The following is an 11,557-nucleotide window of genomic DNA, read 5'->3' on the forward strand; positions in this document are numbered from 1 at the left end:
GTATTCTGCGCTGCGTTTTTAAATATAATAAGTGTAAAAATTTGACATAATAAAGTTGCATGTGTTACCTTTCTTTCCAAAGATCCACCGCTTGTGCATGCTGTTGATGAAGAAGATCGGTGTCTGGGTGAGACACATGAAGAAATCTGTGATTGCCAGATTAATGATAAAAATGTTTGATGGTGTCCGCAAGCTCCGGCTCCTGCACACACACATACACACACACGAGAGCTATTGAAATACCTTCATGAATATTGGACTATGACTGGAATATATCGGATATCATTATCACATGTATTAATATCACCGCTACACACAAATACTTGGCATTGAGCAAGAAGGAAGCTCACTCATAACCTGAAGCTAAAGTGGGGTAAAAAAGTACCTGCAGAAAGCATACATGACTAGGAAGTTTCCCAAAAGGCCTGTGATGCCCACAGCAAGGATGACAACACCGATGGTGTAGTGAGCATGGTCCGGCACGTCTACCGTTGGAAATGGGTGGCTTGGAACAATGGAACCCTTGAAACAGAAAAAAAAGAAGAAGGGATGGGTTAACAAGAAATCCTGATATCAAGTTATAATGGGATAGCAATGTAATCCAAAAACAGTGCTGATGTCACTGCTGGTCTCATGATCACTGCTGTCAAGGAAATGTGTTAACTTGGTGCCTAAATATATTGTGTTTTAACCCTCTTATGTTTTTTGTCATAAAAAGGTCTGTAATTGACATTTAAACCCATAAATCTGTACTCCGCTATACCAATTCAACATGTAGATATTCTTTAGTGCTTACATATTAAAACACTGTATTTCAGTGTTTTGGCAAGTGTGAGATAAAGCCCCTAAAGTAAGAGATAATGTACCATCCACAAATAGATTCCATTCAAATAATACAGGCAGTTTGATAGTATGTTCAGTAAACTAATTATGGTAATATTAATTGGTTTGTTGTGTTATTACAAGCTTTTAAAACACTGTCAGGGGACTTCATGCAGCATACCGTAAATAAGTGTCTTCCCTTAACAGTTGATCCTATTAGTAGATGTTTCTTTTTTGAAGGTCATGAAGAGACTGAGTTCTATCGACCTGTCAGCAACAAAGAAAACTCATAAGTAAATGAGAAGGTTTGAAAAGTCACATTTACACAACAGAACAAGTAAAATGGCTCAGGGGCAGATATACACTATGAAGCAGTCATGGAAGGTATTGTATATTTATATCTTTAGATATAAAAGTTTTGCGATACCACAGTGGAAAAAGCACTAAAATAAATATAATAGATGTATGTACGTATATATAAAAATCGGATAAAAATATCTGTAATGATTCGTCATAAATATAAATTGATATATTTTGCATGGAAAGTCTTCATCTGTAAAGTAGTTTGATAAAGATAAATGTGGTAGAGTGAGAAATGAATGTGTATTAAGTATTTTTCAACTCCTGAAAATAACACATTCTTATTTGTATTTGTCTTAAGAATAATCTAATCAATATTGGATCTAACTATGACGTATTTTGCATAATGATAAATTATAAAAATCTTATTTCATACATCTTGAAATGACTTCAGAAAAGGTGCAAAGAGTTGATGTCTTTTTCAAGAAAAGGAAAGGGAGCCTATTTACATTTCATTACATGATTTTATATTCTACCTTTTTAAAGTCACTTGACCCAGCAAAGATGCCTTTTGAGTCCCCTCCTCATTGTTAACTCCTGTTAAACTTTGCACCTGGAGTCCTTGTATTTTCCACACTGTGTGATATACAGTGCCATAAACTCACATACTCACACACACACAAGTGGTTACCAGCCCAGAGTTTATGGCCACAGGAAATTAAGATGTAATCAGTACGGATCAACCTCAGTGATAACTCCTCATAAAGACCCACAGGGAATATATGATGTCATGAAAGAAAATAAAACTGAGTTGAATGCTGGTGGCTGAGTGATGCTGACCTACTCAATGAACTATCAATGAACTGTTTTGAATGAAGAATGAACTCAGGTTCTAAATTAATTTTTTTAAACTTTTGTTGAATGATTCCTCTTGGTTGACAAGACTGTGTGTAACTGCTTTACTTTCTTTTGTAGATTAACTGCTTCATCCAAATGTGTTTCTCCTTTTTGATGTTCACTCTGTGTTCTTCTATCTATTATCTTCTATCCGGTTTAAAGAGCATGGACATATTTATGTTGGCTCTGAATGACCTCTCTACAACACGATTTGACATGACTTCAGCTTACACTGAAATTCATTTTGTGAATTTTGATCATTATGTTGATGAACATGAGACGAAAAATATTGATCCATAGAATTTAAAATAAAAACCCTGCATTTGAGTTATGAATGCACACAGTTTTCTACCACCTTAGTTTTTAGGACACTAAGTGGTAAAGGAAGTATTCACAGGAAATAACTTACACATTTCCAGGTGTGTATTTATATTCTGTGGCTCTACTAGAATATCTTTGAATGATTTGCAGAAAAAAAATCCCTCCTTATTTATCTTACCCTTAATTGCAGCCCATCTGTTCAGCCTCTGTCTGAAACAGGTTGTTTTGGATGTTGTCTCTTAAAGGCCCCCCTCCTTGTGAGCCCACTCTGCTCTGATTGGTTAGCTCCTGGAAGCTGCATCTCGGCAGACTTCTCGCTCAGGAGGCTACATAATAGTGGTATGATTTCTTTTTCTTTTTCCTTACTTTAAATGGAAACCTCTCAAATACATCTGTGCATGTTCGAGCCGGAATCTGATCGTCAATATGTGAGTGTACAACGGGAACAACCTTAGCAACAAAGACTGAAACTGAATGTAACAGAGGGCTGTTTTAGGGTAAGCATGAACAATCTAACCTCACTAGCATTTAAAGCAGACTAAAGTCCTGGCTTTTTACTTGAAAGGAGCATTTTTACTATTTTTTTTTTTTTTACCTTGCCTAAATTTAACAGAGATATCCAAAATTATAACGTTATATAAATAACAGAAAAACACAAAACATATGTCCCCTTAAAGTAAAAGAAGCAATACTACAATACAAAAATACACAATTACAAGTAAAAGACCTGCATTGAAAATAGTGCTTATGTAAAATTTTGTAAGTATTATTAGTATTATGCATTTAGTATAAAAATAAAATAAAAGCATTTTTCTATATTTCAATTGCAGCACAGTAGGAGTGTTAAGTAGCATAAAATGGAAGCACAAGTACCTCAGATGTGTAGACTACATAAGTACAGTACTTAAATAAATGTAGTTACTTACACACCATCAATGCACCATTAACTTTTTGTCAATGGTTTTCACTTGACAGCAAGATTTTGCATCTCAGAGCAAACAGGTCCACTTGAGAATTCATTTCAGAAATGTTGCCACACACCCATGCATTAACCTTTTTTTTGTGACTCTCACTGTGTTTTTCACAAGCAGATGCACAACAACATCCACAAACAGAAACACACCCACCAGGACTACTTCCACTGAGTTAAATCTTCCTTAGTGTTCAACTGGAACACACACATCTCCTTTCATTAATCCTGGCAGCCACACTTAAGCATTCATGTGTGTGTCTGTGTGCGTCTGCTTACACACATGTGTTTGAGTGTCCAACATCTGTTTCAGTAGTCCTACTTTTCTGCTGAGTCACAAGCTCTCATTACTGAAAGGAGGCCGTTTGAATGGTGTCACGAAAAGTGATTGAGTGGTTATGTAAGCAAATTAGTGAAAAGGTCGTGGGGATGTATTGCTGAAAGAAGTGCAGTGAAGGTGGTATGCAGATGTGTGTGTGTGTGTGTGTGTGTGTGTGTGTGTGTGGAATGTAAACACACGTAGATCCAGTCTGACTCCGTCAACAGTATTTTGGTGGATCACACTCAAGGTCTCTCTCCCTGCCTGCTTCATTTCTCCCCCAGTCTGTTCCCATGTTTGCTGCTCTCCCTGATGGATCTCTCTCCTCTCTGCTATCGATGCTGATTCCCGATCCTGATTGATTCCCCCCTTCAAGACTATTCCTCAATTCCCGAAATCTCTCATTCACTCCTTTCCTCCTTCTTGCTTTCTCTCATGTTGTCAGTTTCCCAGCTCGAGCTGCTCGGGGCCAGATTAATGCAGATCACACAGCGAGGAAGAAGGAGATGCACAGTGAGCAGCAAGCAAAGGCAGCATGGCATGCAAGTGTGTGTATTGGTGTGGGATTTAAAGCTGGAAATGGTGGGTGTCTGTGTCTCTGAGATGGGCACACATTTTGTACTGTCTGTGACCACGTGCTGAAGCCAAGGTACCAGTGGGTTGTTTTTTTCATCAGTTGAGAGCAAGTAATATAAATGTAAATCGTTTTGTGGCTGTCTAATGCACAGTGATTTGAGATTCAAAGACAAATAAATTGAGATAGAGAAGGACAAAGATTTGTAAGACAAAAAGGGAGCGAGAGACAGAGTGAGAATTACACATCCACTGTTGGTATGAAATATGAATTCAAAAAACAAACACATGCCTGTACATACAATGATAAATAGCCATGCACACTTGGGTATGCATGCATAAACATTTACAAAGACATGTAAATGCAAAGACGTTTGCTTATAGGCAACATACACACATACAGACACACGTTTGTGTGCATGGATAGAAAATGTAGAAAACATCACTATGACAGCCAAAACTAATTGACTAAAAGGTTCATTTACAACAACAAAAATGTATTCATTCACTAGAAACAAGTCTTTGTAATCTGTGTCAGGTCTGTTTTTTAATAGATAGCTGTGGAACAATGTGATTCAGCTGTTGGGCATTAACAGTAGATGAAAATTCACTTGCATATATCGTATGCTATACCCATTATTGATCAGTGTGTAATAGCCACTGGGAATTCTAGATTCTGATAGGGTGGAGGGTGGTCATTAATTTCTGGTGATCACACAGTCTGAATACTTCTGAATATGTGTTTGTTTTTCTTTCTTTTCTATCTTTTTCTTAGTGTCATCCATTACAGTCAAGTATTATTATTCCCTACTTATATGTTATATCATAGATTATTTCAAGATTCTGCTGTGAAAAATACTGCTGCCAAGTAAATTATAATTCAGACATTAACACCATGACTTATTTAAATAGTTGTTTTACATGAATAAAGAGTTTGTTTGATGTGATGCATAAAAGTGGAACACTGTTAATTGCACCGGAATTATTATGCGATTTTTCAAACATTTGCCATATTTTGTATACCAATATTGTAAAGATCTTTTCTTAAAATATACAGTCAGTGCTTTTCTGTAATTTTCTTACTGTCAACAAATCTCATGTGCAGAGCAAAACCAACAATGAAGTTACTCTAGTTACAAATATTATGTATGTATCCAACGCCTTATATATCTAAATCTTCTGTATTATAGACCTCTGTTGTTGTCCAAAAACTATTAAAAACATGTCAGTGAGCCACATGGTTGCACTGGGTGTTTTGTTCATTCGCACTGAGGAGTTTGGATATGTTAATGTGTTTAGAAACGGTTTCAAAGACTAATAACAATGATCACATTTTCAGACTCTAATGGTTTTTTGTCAACAACGGATATCAAATAGACTACCCAGCCCAGTACACTGGTGAAAAGTAAATCCTGTTCTTACAAGATGAATGTGTTTGAGTTTAAAGAGCTGCTTGTGTGAGGGAAATTATTGTCTAAACATTTAGAAATGCATGCCTGTATGGGTATAACCATGCAAAGAATAGTCACAAGACCTCCTGGAGGGTTGGTGTGAAAGAGAAAGGAGGATTCACCGCACTCTTCAGGGCTCAATCCTCTGCAGCAGCTTGTATGTCCATATTGAGTGTGAGTGAGCCATGCTCTGAGCATTAAAGAGAGTGTGACAATACTGTACTGAGAAACTGTTTCTTTCTTTAATATCAAGTGCAAGAGGTGAATTGCCAAGACAAATTGGGGGCTTGTCTGGGATGCCTATTTCATTCCTTTCTTCATCTGTTCCCAAACAGGTTTGACTCTGCGCGTGGCTGGACTACAAGTCGCCTAAGACACGAAAAGTCTACCTCCCCTGAGGAAAGTCTGTAAACAACCCTGGTGAGCATAGACTACCTGTGAGGATTATGCAACAGTTTTCGTGACACAGCATCTGACATTAAAGGAGGGTAGAGTACTGAAGACTATGAAAGACATCTGAAAGGTAAAGGCAGACATTAAAGAACCATCACATCCACACGGCACTCTCCTCTCCCTGCTGCCCTCAGGTGGGAACTACAGGACTCTCAAATAACATATCAGCAGACTGAAGAACAGTTTCTTCACTTAGGCCATAAATAAGTAACACACACACACACACACACAAACACAAACACAAACACAAACACAAACACACACGCACTCTCTCTGACATCTCTTTTTAGAGATATACAAACACACTGGCACTCACACACTTGCATGGTTTTGTTTCCACAGACGCACCCCTGTGCACTAATGCATGCTGCATGCATGAACACCTACAAAGAAGCATCCATTCATTGCACACATATTTTTAGAATTGTGCAGAGACTGTAGATTAGATGGATGATTAAGGGGGGGAAATAAACAAACAGTGGTAAAAGGAAAAGGGAGCTCCAGAGAGAAACACAAAGAAAACCTAGAGAGTTTTTAAATGAAAACCACACTTATTCTTGAGTCGAAGAAAGAAGTATATTATATCCCTTTAAGAGTCACCACCAGTAATGGAGAACACTTTTCTGCTCTCCAAATGCTGCCCTGTAAAATTACTGGCAAGATATTGAATGTGTGTTTAATTCTGTGTTGCACTGAAGAGGGCAAATGCAAATGGGACAAAGCCACTCTCTATGCACCTACCAGTGGGACCTGATATCAACTGGTCTCTTGCCTCAAAACTATTATCAGCATCACACACACTAATGTCTGACTCCCACATGTTTATGAAACCAGCTGACCTACATTGCACAGCCTGGGTGAGCGAAAAAGTGGAAACAGATTTTGAAAACAGTTTGTTCAAGAAATTTGTTAAGCAGTAATATATCATATTGGCAATATGAAATATGTGCATTGTTGCAAAACATTAACACTGCTGTCACTAAATTCTTCCACTGGTCACACCCACATGGCACGTTACTGGTCAAATCTCCTCTATTGGAGTGCTTGTCAGAAGTCAAATGAATAAGCAAGGGAGAAGGAGTGCAATATTCACCCTTGTTTTCCCACAATAAATTCAGAAGAACTAAAAAAAGAAATGTATCAAACAGTCAGTGGGCTAATGGTAAATATGATGTATGACTAGTGAAGGGGGGTACCGTCCTCCGAGTGACACCTAAAAGCACTTACTGACCATGTCAACCATATCCCCTGAAGTTGGAAACTGTTGAGGGAATAACACCAGTGTTCAATAGTTTGCTATTAGTGGGGGTGATTTTGCCATGCTCTGAATCACCTGTCAGAAACCCTATTTTCCACTCAAAAAGGTATGATCAGAGGATCTGAGTTTACCTGCAGGTAGTTTTTTGAAACAGCAGCATGTCCATTCACCTACCCAGCAAGCATCAAGAGGGTAGCACCCAGTCTGAAAAGTGAAGCCAATGTGCCAAGTGCCTTAAATCTGCATTCTTTCTAATAGCTAGCAGAGGACGACTTCCCTGGCTCCAAAACAAGTCTGATTAAAGTATGAGAAAATGACCGAACTTCTCACTTGATTTATTACCTCAGTAAACCGTTTCCGAATAAGTTTATGGTCTCAATCACTAATTTTAAGTCATCTCAGCCTGATGTTCATTTAGTAAATTATGGTCTCATTTAGAGTAAAGTAAACAATAAAGCAGGGTATGCTTTGATTGACAAGTCACCACCATGATGACTATGTTGATTACGTAACAAAAATCAGAGATGGTGTCAGTCAAATTCAAGATGGCGATCGTCAAATGGCCAAACTCGAGGCTTCAAAATGGCAGTCCTTTTTCTTTTCTTTTCTTTTCTTTTTTTTTTTTTTACAGTGTATGGGAAGCCTGCAAGACTGACACAGTTTTAAATATTTGGCGGAACAAGGTCATATGTCAGGCATGTCTAAAGTTTACAGTTTGTATTACTCACAGTGTCATTCCTTGTGCATGAGATCTTAGAGAAGGGCAAGCTCTAAAACAATGACAACTATCATAAAAATTTCAGAACCTAAATGTCAACTGATGGTAATGTTTAGGCACGAAAGGCTACTACAGGCAGTGGATCTGTGATTATGCCTCAGTGGAAGCCCCGCTCCACATCATAACAAATGGCCTTAAAACTAATTGACCCAGTGAATTTGACCCCAAGCCAAATGTCACAAGCAGGTCATTAATCAGCCTATCAATAAGTCTGCAGATAAATCGTTTTCAGCAACTTCAGAGACTTTGTTTGCCAGCTAACACACTTTAATCAACTGCAGAGCAGTCAGAAGACTCAATATCTCAATGGGCCACCATCACACACACACACACACACACACACACACAAACACAAACACAAACACAAACACACACGCACTCTCTCTGACATCTCTTTTTAGAGATATACAAACACACTGGCACTCACACACTTGCATGGTTTCATTTCCACAGACACAGCGCCTATGCATGCTGCATGCATGAACACCTACAAAGAAGCATCCATTCATTGCACACATATTTTTTAGAATTGTGCAGAGACTGTAGATTAGATGGATGATTAAGGGGGGGAAATAAACAAACAGTGGTAAAAGGAAAAGGGAGCTCCAGAGAGAAACACAAAGAAAACCTAGAGAGTTTTTAAATGAAAACCACACTTATTCTTGAGTCGAAGATCCCATCTGTCTCTGTAGTAGCTGCCCCCAGGCACCACTTCAGTATCAGCTTTCCCAGCACTCCCACCATGAAGACAAGACCACAACAACTGCAGCCACTGAAGCCTGCAGGTCTGAGCTTCAAAGTCACAGTCCGAACTGAACCATTCCCACTTGCTGAACTACATTTACAGTGGCAGTGCACCGATGTGTTTTTCAGTGTGTCTTTCAATCAGCTGTTTCTCTCTTAAAGCAAATAATATATGTCTGGGGCTCCTGGGGCAAAGTTAAGGCAGTGTACTTTCTTTTGATGCCATTTTTTTTACATACAGTACAGAGGATGTACTGTAGACAAGTGGATACACTGGTATAAAATGATTTTCCTGAAGGCTAAATGTGTAAACTAATCCCACTCTCAGATAGAGAGGGAGACAATGAGAGAGATGGAATCTGATTCATCCATGAGATTTAATAATGAAAACATTCTTCCTGGGAGTAACCTGACTTTGTGAATTAATAATGTGGCAGAGTTGGCTTGATAAAAAAAGAAAGAAAGAAAATAAAGAAAGAAAACAAAGGAATGTTAAAATTGCTCCTGACAGATAAAGCCATTATAGGGCTTATATGATTTATGGCATACATAGTGATAATATAGAACTATATCACAAAATATTATCTGGAATGGTTGACAGGAGTGGTACCTAAACTCACCACAGATTAAAATAATTATGAGCAATACTGTAAGGAAACTACATGAACGACATATTTCCACACAGATGCTGGGGCAAAAAAGAAAAAAGAAAAAGGATCCACACTCCCACCACAGACGTGACACACAACAACACCCACAGATGCTTTAAAACAACCATTTCCTGCACTGCAACACGCAGAAGAAACAACAGAGATATCGGAATTTGCGCCGTGCTCCTGCCTTCATTCAAGTCCGGTGCTGACTGAACGGAGCGCAGATGCGCAGCAGAGTATGGTGTGATCCATTCACTGAGAGTTATCATCTCGCTCACTCACACCTTGCTCTACTGTATTCCTTAAATGTCATGAATGATTTGTTTGAGAAAAAAAAAAGAAGAGTTGCTTGTCTGTTTTGCCAGTTTTTGTGAATTTGTGTTTGGCAGCACTGGATCTTGGCGCATTTACGCATCGCTGCGGCGCACAGAAACTCTCCATTCACACCGCGGGGTATTCCTTCCAACCACCATGAAACACTAAAATAAAAGTGGGAGCAGGATACTTACAGCTGTGGCGGCTGGAGACAACTCCATGAGCCGTTGCGGACTGATGGAGCTGATGTTCCAGGGTGCCCGGGTGGTCAGATCCGGTGTGGGGATCCCCGGTCCAATTAACAGCCTAGAATCCATTCCCAGGCCACGGTAGTTAAACGAAAGCGGATGCGTTAGTGAAAAGTGAACTAAAGAGATGTTGAGTCCAGATAAGATGGTCTAGAAGTCCAAGTGGCCACTCATCATCACCGCCCTGCTTTCATATCCCGCTCTAACAGAGCCACTGGTAGTACAGCAGCTGTGGAGGGGTGGGAAAGAGTCTCTCTCTCTCTCTCTCTCTCTCTCTCTCTCCCTCTCTCTCTCTCTCTCTCTCTCTCTCTCTCTCTCTCTCTCTCTCCTCTCTCTCTCTCTCTCTCTCTCTCTCTCTCTCTCTCTTTCGTCCAATCCCTGCTGCGGGGTGCCTCACAGTGTCAGTGTCAGTGCCCAGTGGGCGCGTGACCGACCGTCCGTTGAAAGGTCTTTGAAATAATATCAGTAGTCGTTTAATGCTAAATAGTTGAAAAAAGGTTAATATAATACTTTAAATCACACGTGAAATTTTTAACAAGATCACGTCTTCAGTAAAATACAAAATAAATGTACGCCTTTATTATTATTATTATTATTATTATTATTATTATTATTATTATTATTATTATTATTATGTTATTAGCATTATAATATATTTTGATCCTAAGACCAATTAAAAAATGTATGTGTTAAAAATAAAAAAACAACAATAATAATATTAATTATACACTGTTCCATCCTGAGCCAGACAGACCCAAGAAAACATTGCAAGATTGTTATGACTAAAACATGATGCCACATTATGTCTGGTAAGTTAAATGCTAACACCAGTTTTCTTAACTAATTAAAGTAGTCAGAAAACAAAGTGTGTTTCAACCTTTCTGGCACTTTTGGCACTTAAATGTCAATGCCATCATGCCGTGATTTTTTTAGCAGCTGTTAAACCTGCTAACATTACACGTTTCCGACATTCAGGGACTCGAAGTGCCGAAAGATCATTTAATAATAACATTGGTATGGTCACAGGCACTGTCTCCGATATGAGTGCCGCCAGCTCAGCGGCCACACCCTGCCAAAATCGAACGACTGGGGGGGCACTCCCACACCATGTTGAGGAAAGTGCCTGGGGTTTTTAATGTACACAGGGTGCACGAGGGATCATTGATAACTTTCATAAAATGTAGCTTACGAGGGGTCAGGTAGGTCCTGTGTACGAAATTATAATGGATCTGCTGGTGGTCAGGATTTCGAGAGGCGAGTTTGATATTGACCCACACCTTGTCCCAATCAAAATCCTAATCCAGTCCGGGGACATCACCCCTCCATATCCTGTCTACTGGGAGCGTTTTGTAGGAGGACTCAAGCAAGTATAAGTATAGAGTGGATACCATTCCCCTCGAAGCTCTTTTAGTAACGATCAACCCATGAAGTGGATGTGTAGGCAGCTCTCAGAGT

At 39.0% G+C, this 11,557-nt stretch overlaps 1 protein-coding gene across 1 annotated transcript in view; it reads right to left on the bottom strand.

Annotated features, from left to right (window-relative positions):
* Positions 1 to 10,171, bottom strand: part of LOC134003228 (melanopsin-A-like) — a 31,377-nt gene extending 21,206 nt beyond the window's left edge. The window contains exons 1-3 of the mRNA XM_062442362.1: positions 10,049 to 10,171; positions 386 to 522; positions 69 to 202 (exon numbers count right to left, since the gene is read on the bottom strand). Of these exons, the coding sequence (XP_062298346.1) occupies positions 69 to 202; positions 386 to 522; positions 10,049 to 10,171 (394 nt within the window). The remainder of the gene's footprint in view (positions 1 to 68; positions 203 to 385; positions 523 to 10,048) is intronic.
* Between the last annotated feature and the right edge of the window lie 1,386 nt (positions 10,172 to 11,557).

The sequence above is a fragment of the Scomber scombrus genome, chromosome 21, assembly GCF_963691925.1.
Source record: "Scomber scombrus chromosome 21, fScoSco1.1, whole genome shotgun sequence".
Classification (NCBI taxonomy): domain Eukaryota; kingdom Metazoa; phylum Chordata; class Actinopteri; order Scombriformes; family Scombridae; genus Scomber; species Scomber scombrus.